The sequence below is a fragment of the Octodon degus genome, unplaced genomic scaffold (assembly GCF_000260255.1).
Source record: "Octodon degus isolate 3935 unplaced genomic scaffold, OctDeg1.0 scaffold00016, whole genome shotgun sequence".
In the NCBI taxonomy this organism is placed as follows: domain Eukaryota; kingdom Metazoa; phylum Chordata; class Mammalia; order Rodentia; family Octodontidae; genus Octodon; species Octodon degus.
In genome coordinates this window covers 14349186-14368824 of record NW_004524592.1, presented here as the reverse complement: position 1 = coordinate 14368824, position 19639 = coordinate 14349186, and the positions used below count along the sequence as shown (strand labels likewise).

General features: G+C 36.4%; 1 protein-coding gene across 6 annotated transcripts in view; it reads right to left on the bottom strand.

Moving 5' to 3' along the window:
• Window positions 1–19639, bottom strand: part of Raph1 (Ras association (RalGDS/AF-6) and pleckstrin homology domains 1) — a 103121-nt gene that overhangs the window by 33393 nt on the left and 50089 nt on the right. For 4 of the 6 annotated variants that reach the window (XM_023710040.1, XM_023710042.1, XM_023710044.1 and 1 more), the window contains exons 2-5: window positions 18643–18762; window positions 12055–12160; window positions 10660–11165; window positions 1752–1832 (exon numbers count right to left, since the gene is read on the bottom strand). In XM_023710040.1, coding sequence (XP_023565808.1) covers window positions 1752–1832; window positions 10660–11165; window positions 12055–12160; window positions 18643–18762 — 813 coding nt within the window. The remainder of the gene's footprint in view (window positions 1–1751; window positions 1833–10659; window positions 11166–12054; window positions 12161–18642; window positions 18763–19639) is intronic. The other 2 variants (XM_023710043.1, XM_004626732.2) reach the window with 1 other exon arrangement.

Genomic DNA, 19639 nt, shown 5'->3' with positions numbered 1-19639 from the left:
TGCTGGGGGATTGAACCGCGGTCCCTGATGCCTTGCCAAGCTTGTTCTAAGTAGGTGCTTTAGACCACTGAGCCATCTCTCCAGCCCCAAAAACACATTTTAATTCTGGGGATCATTCACTGAGGATTAAACATAGGGCCTTCAAATTGAGCTACCTCTCCAGCCCCTTTTCTCCTTTTTAGTATTTTTAAAAGTTGTGAGATAAGATTTAAGTTGTTAACTTGGCAGGCTGGGCTTGGAATGGTGATCCTCCTGCACAGCCTCCCAGAGTACAAGAATGTGTCACTATGTCTGGCTTCTTTATTTGAAACCAACCAACCAACCAACCAACCAACCAACCAACCAACCCACACACACTTCTGATATTCTTACTTCACTTAAATCCAAAGTTCTTTTTTATTGTACTACTAAGGACTGAACCTAGGGTCTTCACACTCAGCTACATCCTAGGCCCTATTTATCTCACTAAGTGAGGGGGGTCTTGATTTTATAATTTGCCTATGTCAGCCTTCCAAAAGTGCTAGGAATACAGGTGTGTATCAGTAGGCCCAGACAAAGTTATTATAAAATGTTCATGACTATTTTTAAAAATATATTTTTAATAGCATGCCAAGCATAAACATACTAAAAGATATCTTTTTATTATAAATTAAAAAGAATAATTTCTCCTTCATATTGGGAATGAGGGCATTGTATTCACTCACAAAAATATGTATGCAGGCAGGCTATATTAACTATAAATTTGGGATAGTAAAGATGGTGTTATAAATTATTATAAAAAGGGGGCATTAGATCTAAAAGGATTAAGTACTGCTGCAAGGACAGAAGAAACAAGAAGGTACATACATATTACTGCAAGTGTGGCTAATAATTAAGGGCATTGGAGAAGCAGCTGAAAATGAAGGTGAAGTGTTTTTCACTCAGCAGGATATAACCTATTAGAGGGTTATGATAAAGGGTAGGAAATGAGAGAGAATGGGGTTTAGAGAGTTAGAGGCTTTTCCCTTATGCTTCCCAGATAACTGTAAGGCAGCAATTGTCCAATGGAAATATAATGCCAGCAAGCCACAAATGTAATTCAAAGTTTTAGAGTAGCCACATTCATTTTTAAAAGTGTAAAGAGAAAACACTGAAGTAATCATATCTTTTATGTAACCAAGAACATTTAAAACAATCTGAGTGGTAACTACAAAAATTAATGAAGTATTTTTATATTATTTTTGTCTTCAAAATCCAGCTTATGTTCCATCTGTGTAGCACACCTCAATTTGGTTTAGCCACATTTTAGCTATGAAATAGCCAATATGTGCCTAGTGGCTGCTGTAAGGGCTATGCAGCTCTGCAGACCCACATTTATCAACCACTGACTAGAGAACACATTTTTGAAGAAAACTACATTTTCAGTAAAACATTCAGGGCAGAAGAATAATCCCATTTGGTAATTCCCTCCTAAAGTACAGTAAAATGTGTTACTATCTTAAGAAACTGATAAAAGCCTCTAGCTTCAAGATAACAAAATATGGTTTCAGGTTTTAATATAAAATCTTCTGTATTGGACACAGTACCACCTGTAATTTACCATGAACACTGGAACTCTATCATAAAGTTGCTTATTTGGCCCATTCCCTTAAGCTTGGTTTAATTCTGATATAAAAAACAGATTGTATGACAAGGTTTATCATGTGGCTTCACTGAATGTATTCTTCCTCACTGATATTTAAGCAGTCCTATAACATGTTTACAGAACTTACAGGTGTCAGCTCAGCCTGTTCTTCTGTCAAGTCAATATGACGCTGGGCCTGCTTGCTGGGACATCTCAGAGAAATAGCATGCTGTGAAAATGGAGGAAGGGAGAATATGACAGGTAAAGGAAGTGAAAAGGGCAGTTCTCTGTAACATGCAGGAAGAGAAAAAAGACCACGGAAACAAAACAGTAATGAAAAGTTGCATGCAATAACATTTCATAGTTTTATATAAAAATTAAGTACAAATCAGATGATTGTAATGTTTAATACTTTTAGTAGCCTCATTCTACTTCTTTATAGTACAGCTACATGGAAGAACAACTTGGAAACACTGTGTCCAATGCAAACCCATCTTATTTTTGACTACTGCTTGCCAATATTCAGTCTCTTTGCTTCACTAGGCCAATCACCTTCAAACACTGGTTCTAAGTTTCCATGCTCTACAAGCTTCCAGCTTTTCCTCTCTTTCTCTTTCACACAATCATACTTTCTCCTCAATTACCAAAACCAAAACAACCCCACCCATTATTAAGATCTTCCTCACTAAAGCATATCTTGTGACTAAATCCAGATTATTTTTCATTCCTCCCTCTAGTGCTATGTAAATAAATAGTCCCTTCCCCCCTTCAACACTAAACATGTGTCAGATCCCATTCATTCCTCCTCTAATATCTTGTCTTTGATACTCAACCAGACCAGCCAATTGCAAGTAGAAAACTGTTCTAGGTACTTTTCTTTTGTTAGACTGTTACTTTCTCCTTGGTGCTACCAAATTTCCTCAATTCATTCTGTATAGCTGGCCCATTTCCTAGCCCCTAATTCCTTAATTCTCTCAGAACTCATCGAGTTGCAATGCATTCTGTAATTCATTGTCAAAGTCACCTTTTAACTTCAAAGTTTTCTGTCTTCCAGTCATAGTGTTTGCACATCAAACTGCCATTACTTGTTAGTGGTTTATTCTATATGCTTTCATTTCATAGCCTACAGTTAACTTCATAAGGAACTGTGCATTATAATCAGCTTTATCCCTTATGGCCCAGGGCAGTGCCTGGGCACTCAAATATTTATGAATATATAAACAATGTTCATGCCACATGCTAGGTAAGATCAAGACTGCTTCTGCTTTTCCATCTATATAGTTTCTCATTAAATATGTTCCACAGCACTCCCACAATAATTAGATCAACAAGAGGCCCATTAAATCTATATTGCCAATATCCTTGATTTTAGGAAACAGAAACGCAGGCATTAAGGGACAACGAAACATGACAAATGCAATCAACTTGCAAATGGCTCAGAGGAAAAAAAAAAGTGTATGTGCTTCCAAAGAATGGCAAATGATATAGAACAGGCAGAACAATTAGCAAATCTGGTCAGTGAATTTCCCCAGTTCTATGTACTTGACAATTTCACAATAAAGTTTAAAAAATAATTTTATCTATACTTAATCATGTATAAGTTCCCATTACACATTTCCAAATGTTTACTGGTTAATTTTTTTTAAAAAAACTAAAGTATTCAAAAGATGACTGTGTATCATATCGAACAGTATGACAGAACAACACATGATTATTAAGGCACAACATCCTTGTAAAGAATGAATGAATACACGAAGTGACAAAATAGCAAACAGACACAAATTTAAAATCAATTTATATTGTCACGTTAACAAAAATGAACAAGGGGGCCTGCCAGTTAGCTCAGTTATTTAAGCACCTGCTTATGCAAATGCAGTCAGATACAAGGATACCTTAGTTGGATCCTCAACATGACATGCCTTACCAGACCCGCCCTTAAGGCTGCCTGAGTCAGCTACACGCACGCACGCACACACACACACACACACACACACACACACACAATCCTTCTCAACTTTTAGGGCCAGCCAAATCGCTCAGTGGATTAAAGCACCTGCAAGCAGGCACAGGGGTCAGGGGTTGGATCCCCGGGACACGCTGAGAAGGCAATTGAGACTGGGCATGGTGGCACGTGACTGTAATCATAGCTCTTGGGAGGCTGTAAACAGGCGGACCATGAGTCCAATCTAGTAGTGCCTGAACACCCTGTAGACCCTTCCCTAAAAATACAAAAACAAAACAAAACAAAACAAAAACAAACAAAAAAACAAAAAAACAAAACAAAAAAAAAGAATGGGATTACAAAATAAAGTTTGTTTAATGTTAACCAGGTTCCATTTCCACAAAGTACTTAAATAGTTTCTTACTGAAACATTACCTCAAATTAAACCTTACCTTCTCTTTGTCATTACTTACATAAATCTAAAAGTTGTGCTCAAATTATGTAGGAAACATAAATTAAGGGCTGATGTTTTAAACTTCCTCATTTTCTGAAACTTTCATTTGCATTATAAAGTTATCATCCTCTATTGATTTTTTTAAACACTTTCCACTGCTAACTGAAGTACCATTTGCAAGCCAAAGTCCTTGGGATAAGAGTGAAAGCACATGTATTGAAATGCATTAATCTACACCCACGAGACAAATCTTTATCAAGAAATTGCCTTGCACCAGAGTAGTGCTCACAAATAAAACACACATGACAGCAAATACTTTTGTTGCTTCTTTAGAAGAAAACACATGAACCCATCTTTCACTACAATAGATATGTACTTATTTTTTACTGTGATATGCATGTATTTTGCACAAGTATTACATTGAGAAAATAACCATAGCATGATAATGAAGAGTGCAGATCCCCGGGCCACAGTGCCTGTGTTTAAGCCCAGCTAGACCATTTACTAGCGTTGTGCTTCGGGACTTCTTATTTAACCCATTTCCTTAAGTATAAAATGAAGATTAAAATCAGCATTTATCACCAAAGGCTTTTTTTTGGTTTTGTTTTGTTTTTTTTGTTCGCTCAGGATACCTTTAGGGCAGGTCTGGTAAGGCAGAAGGATCTGGGGATCAAACCACAGCATCCTGAAGCTGCCTTCGCTTAAGCAGGCACTTAAGCAACTGAGCTAATGGGCAGGCCTCCAAAGGTTTCTTTAAGAATCGTAATTTTCTTACATTATTCTAAGAATAGAAAACTGTCAGTCATTTGTATTTTAAGGCTTAATTTCATTTGGAGTTGTTAAACTTTATTGAAAATATTCAAAAATATACTAAACCACCACCAGATGGGGATGTCACTGCATGAATCTCTGGCTTTTCCCCTCCTGACTATGTCTGTCTAGTTCTGGCTTTGTGAGCACGGGCCAGTCTACTCTTGGCTTGAGTCCCCTTCCTTTGAGTTCAGGTAGACTGGGCTCAAGTCTTTGTGCAGGTGATGAGTCACCCTCTGCCTCTGCTCCTTTTACTGTAAAATAGGGGTAAGGTACTCATTCCACAGGGTGTCATGCAGAGTAAGTACAATGAGACATGCAGAGCACAATGCCTAAGAACAAGCATTCAATACAGCAGCTTTTATTATTTTTTTCTCCTTTTACTGGTCATTATGTAGTCAATAAATGTTCAAATGCTCTTCAAACCATTTCCTTTATCTTTTTTTAGCTTGTATTAACTTTTAAAACTGATGAGTATATTTCTACACTTGTTTAAAAAAGTCTCTTACTGGTCCTCCACAAACCCATATCAAAACAGAAAAAATAAAATGGATCAAAAACCAAATAAGGACATTTTTACTTTTGCAAAGACAAAACCCAGAGATTTCCAAAACATACACCAAGAAACAGGGCATGTATGCCAGTGTTGACTATGAGAGAGTGTTTGAAAAATGTTTATGTGAACTAGACTTCAGACATTTTTAAAAATTTTTTCATTTTGTGTATTTGGTATAGGGTCTCACTACACAGGTCGGGCTCATGGTGATCCTCCTGTTATCAGTTTCCCCAGTGCTGGGATTACAGGCGTCTGCCACCATGTCTGGACTCTGTTGCTGGCTCAGTGCGTCCTGGGGGCAGAGTTGGACTGTGGATGGAACCCTGGTCCCTGCACTTGCCAAGGCAGGCACTTAGCCTGCTGAGCTATCTCACTGGCCCTTCTTCAGACTTTAACCAAACCTTCATAATATTCTTTAATCTGACAGCTATTCATTTTGTTATTAAGCCTCACTAGGTCAATGATACTGGATTTGACACCAATGTGATACTGGATTTGACACCATGTGAATACATTTCAGTGCAATACTACAATTTTATGAGAATGGTAGCTACAATAAATAGGAAATGAACAGCTAATCTGGAGCCTTGATGCCAGTGAGATCATATTCCAAATGCTACAAAATATAATTACTTTTTACTTTCCATTACCTCTAAATTTCTTCACAAATTAGTTCTTGAAATAATGAAAGGAAATTAGGATTTCACTTGTTATGAGTTGCTGTGTTGTATACTAAAAATTTTAAAAGCCATTTATGAGTCACAAATTTTAAGTTTTAATAGCTCAATCAGGCAATCAGCTCAATAAAATAAATCAAAATTTTATTTTATTAAGTTTATTCAGTAAAACCTTTGAAATCTACGATTAACTACACAAAAAACTTTAAAAAGTATTTTCCTTCTTTTTTAAAAAAAATGTATTTAGGACAGGGTCTACAGGATCTTACTATGTAGATCAGACTCATAGTGAATCTCCTGTTTTCAGGCTCCAAAGCACTGGGATTACAGGCATGCACCACCACACCCAGTCAGTGATCCTCCTGCCTCAGCCTCCCAAGTGCTAGATGTGTACCATCATATCTGGCTAGTATTTTCATTTAAAAATAATATTTTCATATGTAAAATTCTGAATTCAAGGGAATAATTAAGTTAAATGCCACCAGAAAATAAAGGTAAATCTTATTTTACAGAAAATTTATAACATGCAATTATTATCACTTAAATTCACAAACTTTTCTTACTGAAATATTTTACTAATTAACATGAATGAGATACAATAAGGCCATGAAATGAAAAATACATTTCACACAGGTTGAGAAACAGACTATGTTAGTATTTTAACTACAATGAATTCTAATTTTTAAAACCTAGCAACTGATTATTGCTGTTGATGAACTTAAAACACTAAATTATTGTATGATTGATTTTATGTGTCTCTAAGGAGAATTTTAATGCTGAAATTTATTTTTATTTTTATTTTTAAATTTTATTCGTGTGTGTGTGTGTGTGTGTGGCCAGCTCAGCCCACCAGGGGGCGGGGCTGGCTGGCATGTGGTGCTGGGGGATTGAACCGCGGTCCCTGTGCTTTGCTAAGCTTGTTCTAAGTAGGTGCTTTAGACCACTGAGCCATCTCACCAGGCCCTGAAATACTTTTTTAACATTCAAGAAATATCTTCCTTGCTTGCTTCCTTCCTTCTTTCCTTCCTTGCTTTTGAGAAAAGGTCTCACTAGGTAGTTCAGACTGGCCTTGCATTCATTTATGTAGCCCAGGTTAGCCATGAATTCAGCAAAACTCCTGCCTTACACTGGCACCTACAGAGTAGAGACCAGGGGTGCTACTAAATATCCTCGAGATCACAGGCCAGCTATTCACTACTGAAAACCATCAAGCTCAAACTGTCAATAATAGTAACGCCAGAAAAATCCTGACCTAGAAGCATTAAATGAAATTCAAATTCTGAACGTAAGCCATCTCCTAAATCCAACACTTTTGCCCCAAGTGAGCTGCTTAGGGGCCAGAGATAGCTCAGTAGAATAAGCACTTCCCTGGGAAGTGCAAGGGCCTGAGTTCAATCCCCAGTTCCGCAAAAAAAAAAAAAAAAAAAGTTTCCTAACCAAGTGAGTTGCTTAGATAATGGCAATAATATATAAGCCCTCCATGCAAGGGACTGAAATAATCTTTCTTGCAGGTCACCAGCCTAAGAGAAAAAACAATTAAGAACTCATCCCAATGTGGAAACTTAAAAAGAAGCAAGCTGATGTACCAGAGAGAAAATGTAGTAAGACTATAGAGGTTAGTCGCAAACTATAAGTACATAGTCATTACATCATAAACACTGTATAAGCTCCAAGAAAACAATATATTGAGAGTATGTGGAAACAGGAGGGAAGAAGTGAAGGAGTGGTCTACAAAGACTGTGAAGTCCTCATCTCCCAGAGTGAGAAGGCAGCAGACAATACAATGAGGAAAAAAAAATCAAAAAACAGTGAATTTAATGACATGGAAGTAAATACCATGAAAATTAGTTGAAAAGGTAGAAAGTGTTTATTTTCGGGAAAAGAATATGATGTGTATAGTTTTATGAAATTAGAACTATTTGACTCTTCAAGTAGTTTTTTAATCTATGAATGAAAAATTAATTTTTGAAAACTACTCAATTTTAAGAATAACTTATACTTTGGTTTGGGATCTACTGAGCTTATCCCAGTTTACTTAATTTTAATTAGACCCACAAAAAGGCATACTGAAGCGAATTTAAAGCTTGTTAAACTATTTTTTTAAAACTGGAGGTAAAGTAAAAGAACAGGACAGATAAGATTTTAGAACACTTATCTATTTTATCCCTGGTTTAGTTACTGTAATGGTTTAGATCTAAAGTATTCCCTGAAGCCTCATGTTTGAAATATGATCAGATTACAGAGATACTATACTTATCAGTACATTCACCCATTAATAAATTCAGTACCCTGGTGTGTGGTTAGGAGGTGAGTCTCTGGGAGCATGACCTGCAAGAGTACATTCTTGTAACTGGCTCCTGCCTTCTCTGTTTCCTAGCTGCCATGGGTTGATGAGTTGAATACTTTTCCTCCACTATGCCCCCTGCCATCTTGTTTATCCCTTGGAAGTAGGTAGCCATGTACCAAAACAGCGAGCCAAATGTTCATGGTGATGGGATAGGAGCTAAGAAACGCACCAAACCTTACATTAAAAGTATAAAAAACACTGTACTCCCAAATACTGGTACCCTTGCCTATGTATATCACTAGATATAATTTCTATAGTTTGCTAGGAGACAGGGACTTTTCCCTTTGTTTGTCCTTATATTACCTGAACTTTCATGAGTGTAAAGACAGTCACTGACACAGACACACACACTTCTGAATAGCCTTACTAGTTCACAACCTATCCCCAGACACTCTGACTTAACTCAGAATAACCTCACAGAAAGTCATATTAACATACATGACAGAATGACAGTGAGCATACATCTTTAATAAAGTACTGCTCAAACCCCAGCAGGTATAGCTGAAAGACATAAAAACTAAGTAGCTGGTATAAAACATAATTCTCAAGTGTCATAAAATAGAAGTCAGGTTTCTCCTATTTTTAAGATTGATATGGTTCTTTGAACTACCATATACAGAAAGTAGACCACATAACTACATTTTTTAATGAGAAATTGATATTTAGAGAGATTAAATAACTTGTTTAGGCCCCATGAACACTAAGCAATGAAAAAATCCACAGAATGCAGTTTTTAACATATAGAATATCTATATATCACTTGGGTAAGGTTTAATTTTATTTATTTATTTATTTAGCATTTTAGGGAAGAGTCTACGAGGTATTCAGGGTCTTACTACTAGATTGGATTTAAAGTGATTCTCCTGTTTACAGCCGCCAAGTGCTGGGATTACAGGTGCACACCATCACGACCAGTCTCAACTGCTGTCTCAGGGCACCCCGGAGGCAGGGCTGAGCTATTTGGCCGGCTATAAAGTTTAATTTTAAATAAATGAAACTTTTAAAGAGTGAAATGATTTGCTAACTTTCTTTGCAATAATATTCAAGTTCATCTCTAAATCACATTGATTAATGTTTCATTGTATTCTACAGAATCAAACAAACATCGTAAGTAAAAGCAACAGCAATTGATATAAACTAATCTAAATAATTAAATCAATTGGAAAGAGAAAAAAATCAATAATCAAATAGGTATAAATTTCTTTGTTAATTCCTTAAATGTTTTACATTTTATATTATTCATAGATTCTTTTACTCATAGATTTTTCTACTGATTATTCACACATTCTTTTACTCTACTGAAATAACTAGATAGTATGTAAACACAAGTACACTGAAAATGCTCTTTATTTTGCCCCATTTTCTCTTTTGTGGGTACTATCCTATAATAAAATTACTTACTTAGTGAAAAGAACTCAATGAAGAATTCTCTTTCATCAAATTCAGCCCTTGTTAAACCTACATTACAAATCCATTTTCTACCCTTATTCCATCACACTCAGAGCAACTTTTAAAAGTCTGTTCCCATACATCCCATCTGATAGTCTGGACTACTCTATAAGGCATATAGGACAAATTGAACCAGAGATAAAACTACTTGTCTTATAAGAAATTCACATTGGGAGTGGTTGAACAACTCACTTAGGCTCCATGAGTGGCAAAGAAAAAACACATAGATTTCTGAGCCCAGTAACTCTTTCCACTATTGTGCACTGATTCTGGTGACAGAATGGTATAAACTGTGAAAGCTAGCACCTATTTTCTTGGGGTATTTTGGAGACAAAGTCTTGCAATGTAGTTTAGTCTGGTCTGGAACACACTATGTAGCCCAAGCTGGCCTCAAACTTAAGACAATTCTCCTGTCTCAGCCTCTAGGTGCTGGGATTACAGGTGTGCACTGCCACACCCAGTTTCAAATCAGAATTCTAAAGATCTATAATGAGACTATAAGTGCTTTTCCTATGTTCTCATTTTAAAATGTACTTTAAAAACAATTACTATTAGCTCAGTAGCAATTAATAGCTTTGCAAATTTCAATTTTTAAATCATCTGAAATAACTGATGTTAATTCAAGGACTTCCCAAAAGTCAAAATAATAATAAAAATAAAACTAAACCTTTCCTAATTATCTTTGTGACACCACCATGTGTAGTCTGATTTTAAAAGATCAAAAGTATTTCTTACAAATTTTAACTATAAAAGCAACAAAAAATCATTTCCCCCTACTTAATATTAAAATAACAAGAGAGAAAAAAATGCCATCTTTTTACCTCAGCAATTGGCTGCCCCTGATGTGTTAAATCCAGTTCCTGAGGTCGCATAACTTTATCAATATCCAAAGAGTCCATGCTGGAGGCTGCAGAAGTGACACTAGAGCGAGAGGAGTTACTAATTGAGCGCACTTCAGCATCGCTCACTGTGCCCGCAGACGCGGTTCTTCGGTGCTGATTGGTTACCATGGGTTTAATGTCTTCCAGCACAGACTGCTGAGCAGCCTCATCCATGCTCAAGGAGGCCTGTTCTAACTGTGCAGTGATATCATCCAGGGAGTAGTTAGCATGGGAAGGCTTAGCTATCCTATTAGATGAAGAAGACAGTCCTTTCAAAGTACCGTGTTTTGATGGATGTCGGTTAACAGCTAACTTCTGAGTAGTTTTTGTTTCTGTGATTTGTCGCTTACTACTTCCTGAACCAATACTGCTGAGCTCCTGCTCTATAGAGCAAAGATCGGCCATCAGTGCATCCAGATCCACAGTCTCTCCTTGATTCAGAGCTTCTGCAAAGAGCAACACATGCTTCTGGAACACCATAACAACGATTTACACATTTAATCTGAGTTAAGTAAATGCAGAAGAAGAAGCAAAAGAATTCATCCCACTGGGCCTAAAGCCAATCAAATGAAATGCTTCTAACAGTTTTTTTTTTTTTTTTTTTTTGGTGGAACCGGGGATTGAACTCAGGCCCTTGCACTTGCCAGGGAAGTGCTTATTCCCTGAGCCATCTCCCCAGCCCCATTCTAACAGTTTTGTTTCAAATTCCAATGGAAATTTTTATAAGTAAATAAAACGTCTTTTAAGATCACTGGTATAAATGAAAGTAAAGTTATGAATTCAAAGGCCAAAAAAGTACAATTAAGTACAAACTTAATACTATACCATTCCATACCATGTTCCCCATGCAATGTTTTAACTATAGGTTTTAATAAGCTATTAGTATGGTCAATGGCTGGGTATGGATATTAGTATCAAAAGAGCTATGGGTATAAAAAGAGAAGGCCAAGTCTAAAAAATACATACTGGAATGTTAATTCCAAACACTATAAAGCTGATTAGGTGGAGTACATTATTTTAGCCACAGGGCTGATTATAAAATTATTATTAACTAATTTCAATAAACTCAAACCCAGTGAGAAAACAATGACATCAAATTTGCTATGACATCCCACTTGAGTACATATTTTGTCAACTATTTAAAAAAAATCAGGAAACTGTATTATGGTCCAGTTTTCTCTTTTCTGTGACAATCTGAATTAGTAACATGTACAAATGAAAAAACAGAGAACTCAGTCAAGTTATGCATATAGGTTTTGAAATTATAATAGTGTCATTGTTCCTACATTATATAAATTAATACACTACTGTATACTTTACTTAATTACATCTTACCATTCAAGTTGTATATAGAGAAACGGTAAGAAAAATTGGCCATGTTTGTTTCCTGGCGAAGAGGAGATCTTTTCACTGGTTCTACAGGCTTGTCAGAATCCAAACTCTGAAAGAAAATTTAGTAAGTCATATTAAATTCAAGCTTCACTTACAATGCAACTAAAGTTTTTTTTTTTTGAAACTAAAGTTTAAGTAATAGCCTTAAGTAAAAGTATCCAGTATTTTCACTATCATTAATTCAATTTTTAGATCTATCCTTACTTTTAAGGAACCTAAGACTGTCACTATTCAGAGTAAATATAAACACATCGAGTTTAGTAATTGGTCTTATAAATTTTCTGTAAAATAAACTAAGTATAGTCATGGTAATCTAAGAAACAGAAAAGAACTATGCAGAGAGTTCTGTTATCTCTGTCCTCAAGGAGAGGTGTTTTGGTCTGGGATAGCTTCATTCTTTGGCATGAAACAACCTAGAGATAAGGAACAATTCTGGATTCAAAATTACCAAGATTCACGAACTTAGCAAAGAGCAATTACAACTTCAAACAATGAGGGAACATTCTTGTTCTTTCGATCTCTAACAAGATGAGCACAAACCCTTCTACCTGTGACAAAGCTAGACTTACACTTAAGGTCAGGTGACTTGGAAGTTTTCTCATCTTTTTTTACTGTCGCTGTCTTCAAATTAAGTGTTCATGTTACCAGAAACGACCATGCAAAATTGGTCAAAAAAAAAAAAAATTTGGTCAAAAAAAATTATAAAGAAAAAATAAATCTAAGGGCCGGCTAAATAGCTCAGCAGATTAAAGCATCTGCTTAGGCAAACTCAGGGGCCAGGGGTTCAATCTTCCCAGGCCTGCCATGCTGACCCCGCTCCTGGGGCGTGCTGAGATGGCAACTGAGCCTGAGCATGGTGGTGAGCACCTGTAATCCCAGCACTTGGGAGGCTGTAAACAGGGGGATCACTACGAGTTCAACTCACGTAGTGAGACCCTGTAGACCCTATATTAAATACCAAAAAAAAAGAAAGAAAGAAAAAATAAATCTAAGTATTAACTGTTCCTTTCAGAACAGTAGAAATTAGGAGCCAACTTTTCTGATGGGTGTGGCACTTCACATTTATGTCTGGCATAAGCATAGAAGGAAATACATGGCACCCAACCAGAAAAATGCCATTCTCAGTGGAGCAGCAGGAGTTCCTACTCCATCTACAGCAGCTGGACTGATACCTGTCTATTCTCTTTTTTGCCCTCTTCCAGGCATGGACAATTAAACCATCACTTCAGAGAAATCCCACATATCAATGGCTCTTGCATACTTTTCTTCACATACTTTGATTTTCCGTTTCCTTTTTTTTCTTTCACCCAAGCATAAAACTGCATAGCCTGGTCATCATCTCTATGTCAAAACTGACTGTATAAAAAAAATATAGGGCTGGGGAGATGGCTCAGTAGAATAAGCGCTTCAGTTTCAAAAAAAAAAAAAAAATTAAAGAATTAAATGGGAATGATTTGCTGACTACGAAGACATTCCTGATGAAAAGTAATGCTACTTTTGATTAGAGATGAAAGGAGTGATCCATATGAAGGCTTAGTTAATATTTATCATTAACAGATCACGGCCACACTATCTGTCTTTCAAAATGATCTACAGGTGCAGAAACAAGCTAGTACTTTCAAATTCTACCATATTGCCTTATTTTTCTGTTAGGAATTTCATACTTATGCATTCCTAAAGATAATTAAGTATAACTTTTATCCTGATGTTCTCATTGTCATGAAACTAAATTTATTTAATAAATGTTACCATTTTCACAAATTGAATATACATATGAAGTTTCAATTAGAGGAATAAAAATTATATTTTTTCATCCTAAATCAAGTATTTCAGTTTAGAAGATAAAGGTCATCATTATTTTTAAAACCCAAGATCCAACAAAGCAAAATGAAAAAAAAAAAACTTTGCCACTGTTTTAAATGCATCTAGGAATGAAATTCTGTTACTATTCTGAAAATACTCAATAGAAAAATCATGTGAGGAAAGTATGTCATAAAATTATTTAAATTTAAGCCTGGGCCTGGGAGATAGCTCAGTAGAATAAGCACTTGTCTGTCAAGGGCAAGGTCCTGAGTTCAATCCCTGACACTGCAAAAAAAAAGATTAAATTTACTAAGTATAGAATTATAAGATAAATTTTAAGACTAGATGAACAGAATTTCTGTTACAGAATTCTTTTAAAAACATCCTCAGAATAACTGTACAGCATAGTCTCTTGGGTATTTAAAAATTTAACCTGTATCCTTATCTTTTTTTCTGCACATTAGGCTTGTAAAACTCAGTGACAGAAGTTTCAAAATGGCAGACCAGTGATTGCCAGCAACTCAGCTCTTCCAGGACAAAGTGTCTACAAAAACAGTAGCTTAGAGAGGAACTGAAATGACTGGAGGTTACCTGGGAACCACCAGGGAGCTGAGAGAGGAGGAAACAGGATTATCACCTATTATCAGAAGAAATAGACTATGCTTTCAAGAGAGACAGCCAACCAGGAGGCAAACTGAAACTAACACTAATAACTTTTTGCTCACAGAGAACCACAACAGAACTGCAATGGGATCAAAAGAATCACTGGCAGTTGGAACCAAAAATTTGGGACACTGTTTCCAGAGTGGTCTTCTACAGTCAACAGTTGATGAGTATCCTTGGTTCAGCACCCACAGCCACAACTGCAGAGGAAGAACTGGCGGGGACACCTTTGTAGGGAACAGCTGGTGCCTGAACCTGGATCCTAGTGCAGCATCCTAGCTGCTTCACATTGCCCAGTTCTTAGGGTGGGTTCAAGAAGGACAGTCATAGGAGACTGCTGGCAGATGGAGAGCAGATTAGGGATGAACCCTGTAAGAGGCTAGTTAACACAGGCCTGGACCCTGAAGTCAAGAGGCCAGCTTCAACCTAAAGTACACAGGACTGGATGCTCACATTGGGCCCATGCTCTCACTGTAAGTAGATCTCTATATCCAGCACTATCTGGGAGCAGTGTAAACAGAGACTTCTAGTCTTTCAGAACTTAGACTTCCAATGTGAACAGAGACATATCACAGTCAGGCATGCAAGAAATTTGAAAGAGATGCAGCCATTGCATTTAGTGCACATGAACTGTGGGTCAAGACTTGAGTTGCTATGGTGCATTTACTGGACTATACCTGTGGATTTCTTCACTAGGTTAAGGGAGCCCCAAAACAGGGTCTCATGTTAGGTTATTTCTCAACTAGCCCTGACAGACACCACTGTAATGGATTAACCTGTTACTACTGTGGATGATTTGATTGCATCAAAATAATCCCAACTCAGTGGACAATTCTGTGCCAGTGAACCTGTCTGACAAATCCACCATCACACTTAGCCAGACTTTCAAAGAGTAGGCCAAAAAAGACCAGTGTCAATACAATTAGAAATGAAAAAGGTGAAATCATAACAAATACTGTTAAAATTCTGAAGATAGGAACTAATGAAAAAAATGTATTTCAGCAAATTAGCACATTTTGGAGAATTGTACAGATTCCTAGGCACATACAAATTACCAAAAGTAACCCAAGAACACATAAATATACTTAACAACACAATAACAATAATGAAATTGAGACAATAAAAGATCTATCAATTTAAAAAGACCAGGAACAAATGGGTTTATTATGGAATTATATAAAATCTTTAAGGATGTTTTATCACCAATACTCCTCAAGCCCTTAAAAGTAATTGAAAGGGATGGAGTGATCCTAAACTCATTTATGGAAGCCAGTGTTAAACTGATTCCCAAACCAGGAAAAAGACCCAACTGAAAAAGAAAACTACAGGCCAAACTCGTTAATGAAAATAGATGCAAAAATCTTCAATAAGATATTAGCAAACAGGATGTAGCACATTATTAAAAGATCATCATACATCCTATCAAGTAGGCTTCAGTCTAGAGATACAAGGATGGTTAAATATATGTAAGCCAATAAATATAATGCATCACACAGACAACAGCAAGATCAAAAACCATGTGAACATATCAACAAAGGCAGAAAATGCTTTTAAGGATATCCATCACCTCTTTATGATAAAAATGCTAAAAAAAAACCAGGTATGGGCCCATACCTGAATATAATAAATGCTACTTATGACAAACCAATAACCAGTATCATACTAAATGTAGAAAATGGAAAGCATTTCCCTTGAAATCAGGAAAATGACAAAAATGTCCCCTCTCACCTCTTCAGTATCTCAAACATTAGCCAGAACAATTAGGGAAGAGAAGGAAACAAAGTTACACATAGGAAAGAACTCAAATTGTCATGATTTGCAGATGACATACTATACATAGAAGACCAAAGAACTCTACCAGAAAACTTTGAACTAGAGAGAAGTATGGAAACAGTTATTCAAAGTAGCTTCCACAAAAATGAAATATCTAGGAATTAACCTAACCAAGGAAGCAAAAGACCTCTGCAAAGAAAATTACAATACTCTGACAAAGGAGACTAAAGAGGACATCAAAAGTAGAAAGATGTTCTCTGTCTTGATAGCCAGAATCAATAATGTCAAAATGGCCATACTCCCAAAACTGCTATACAGATTCATTGCAGTCTCAATCAAAATGCCATCATATTTTACAGATCTAGGAAAAACATGAAACCAAAAGAGACCTAGAATAGCAAAAGGAATTTTGGGCAATAAGAGCAAAGGAAGAGGCATAGCAATACCTGACTTCAAAATATACTACAAAGTAATAGTGATAAAAACAGCATGGTACTAGAACAAAAATATACCAGGAACAAAATAACAAGCTCAGGATATACAAACTTCCCCAGACAACACTTTCAGCTATTGGATATTCAACAAAGAAGTTAAAAGCATATGTTGGAGGAAAAAGCCCATTCAACAAGCTATGTTGGGTAAACTGGTAAGCTACTTGCAGAAGACTGAAACTGGACCCTTCTCTCTTACCATATACTGAACTAGAAGACACCTAGCAGGGGATGTTCTCTCTTACCATGTATGAATTAGATAGATCAAAGATCTCAAACATTAAAACAGAAACATTATACCTCCTAGAAAAAAATATGTAAAGCACTTCAAACCTAAAAAAAGCTTCTGTACAGCAAAAGGATCAATGAGTAAAGAGATAACCTACAGACTGGGAAAAAAAATTTTGCTAGCTACTCCTCAGACAGAGAACTAATATCTGGAATATACAAAGAACTTTAAAAAAAAAATTAAACCTTCTAATACAGAAGATCGAGCCAAGATATGAGCAAGAGAAATGAAGAGACACTTCACAGAGGAAGAATGTAAATGGTCAACAAATATATGAAAAAATCCTTGGCTATTAGAGAAATGCAAATTAAAACAGTACAGATTCTAATTTACTCCAAAACAATGGCAATAATGAAACAATCAAATAATAACAAATACTGGTGAGGCTGTGGTAAAAAAGGGAACCCTACTTCATTGTTGGTGGGAATGTAAACTAGCAAAACCATTATGGAAATCACTATGGAAATTTCTCAAAGAACTGAAATTAGAAATTTTATATGATATAGTGATCCCCTGCTAGGTGTCTTCTTCAAAGAGCTTAAGATATCATACTACAGGCTATATGCATACCAATTTTTTTTTTTTTTTTGTGGCAGGCTAAGTCCACCCTAGGGGTGGGGCTGGCGAGGCATGCTGCACCAGGGATCGAACTGTGGTCCCTGTGCTTTGCCTAAGCTTGCCTAAGTAGGCACTTTAGACCACTGAGCTATCTCACTGGCCCCTACATACCAATATTTACAGCAGCAGAATTTATAATAGCTAAATCCTGGCAACAGCCTGTATATCCATCAACAAATGACTGGATGAAGAACATGTGGTATCTGTATACAATGGAATACTTCTCTGCTATAAAGAATGACAGATCTGAGACACTGGTAGGAAAATGGATGTACATGGAAAATCTACGAATGAAATAAACCAGCTGAAATACCATATGATATCCCTCATTTGAGTGAGGCAAAGAACAAGGAAAGAAATGAAAGGAAAGAAAAGAAATGAAAAGGATGGATAAAAGGGGGAAAGGGGAAGGATCTCTTGCAATTGGGAAATGGTTGAAGGGAAAGTAAGGTGTAAGGAGAAGGTGAAGGTAAAAAGATATGCCATGTAAAGCAACCTAATAACCTCAATTAATATAACTATTATATGGGGCTGGAGAGATATCTTGGCCATCTAAATGCCTGCCTGGCAAGCAAAACGATCCAGGTTCAATCCCCAGAGTAGCACATGCCATGCCAGCCCTGGAATACCAGGCACGCTGTACCAGCCATTGAAACCAGGTGTAGCGGTTCATGCCTATAATCCCAGCACTGGGAAGACTGAGACAGGAGGATCTATGAGTCCAAGCTATATAGTGAAAACCTGTACCAAATAAATGAATGAATGAATGAATGAATGAATGAATGAATGAATGAATCTCTTAGTGATAACTTGAAATAAATAAAAGATTAAAAAAACAAAAGTCCCAGTGATAAATTAAAATCCTTAACCAATTTTTCAAGCACTACTACTAACCTGTGTGAGTTTGTCCAGTTCCCCAAGCCAGGCTCCAAACATTTTGTCCAGGTCTTGATCTTCTTTGTCACTGTCTTCTTCAGCACCATGGTCAATTTCTTCATCTGATAGTTGCTCCATCTGAAATACAAGCATTTGTGTGAATGAGTAGTTACAAATTTAACTTGGAAAAAGTATGTATATGCTCTATTACATAATGGAACTTTCTGAAATCAAATATCCAAACCAGAAATTGTATTATAAAACAAATTAAAAGATATTAATGGAGACAAAGTTGGCAAGTGAGTAGAAATGAGTAAAAGTCTCAAATTCTTTAAGAACTTGTGAAACAAAAAGTAAACTGTATCTAACTATGATTATAATCAAGAGTAACAAAATAATCACACAGCACATTCCCTTTAACATACGGAATACCTAGTATAATTCTCTCCATTTCATATATACTGTAAGATACCAAACACCAGAGACTTAACTTCAGAAGACTTTAATGCAGCAAGTTACTATCTTAATCATTCATAAGAACTTTGTTCAGATACAAGCCAATATGAATCCCACAAACCTTAGTCCAACAAGCACTTAAAGAGAAAGGACCCAGCCCTGATCCCAGAGAAGGCTGAGCTGGACACACAAAAAAAAAAACAAACAAAAAAAACCAAATGTTTAAATCTGACTTGATCTGCTGAATTAGTTCTTCCTTATAATCTACCCACATTTTCTACCCCATATCTTCTTTGGTTCCTACAGTATCTTTGGAGAAAACAAAACTGAAAATTTACATGTATATACACATTCTCTCAAAGTGGCAACTTTTCAAATAAATCCTGTGAGCTTTTCTGCTGGTGGACACCGCGGAGGAAGCATCATCAGGCTCTCTTCCGACTGCCGTCATGTCTAAGTCAGAGTCTCCCAAGGAGCCCGAACAACTACGGAAGCTCTTCATCGGAGGGCTGAGCTTTGAAACAACTGATGAGAGTCTGAGGAGCCATTTTGAGCAATG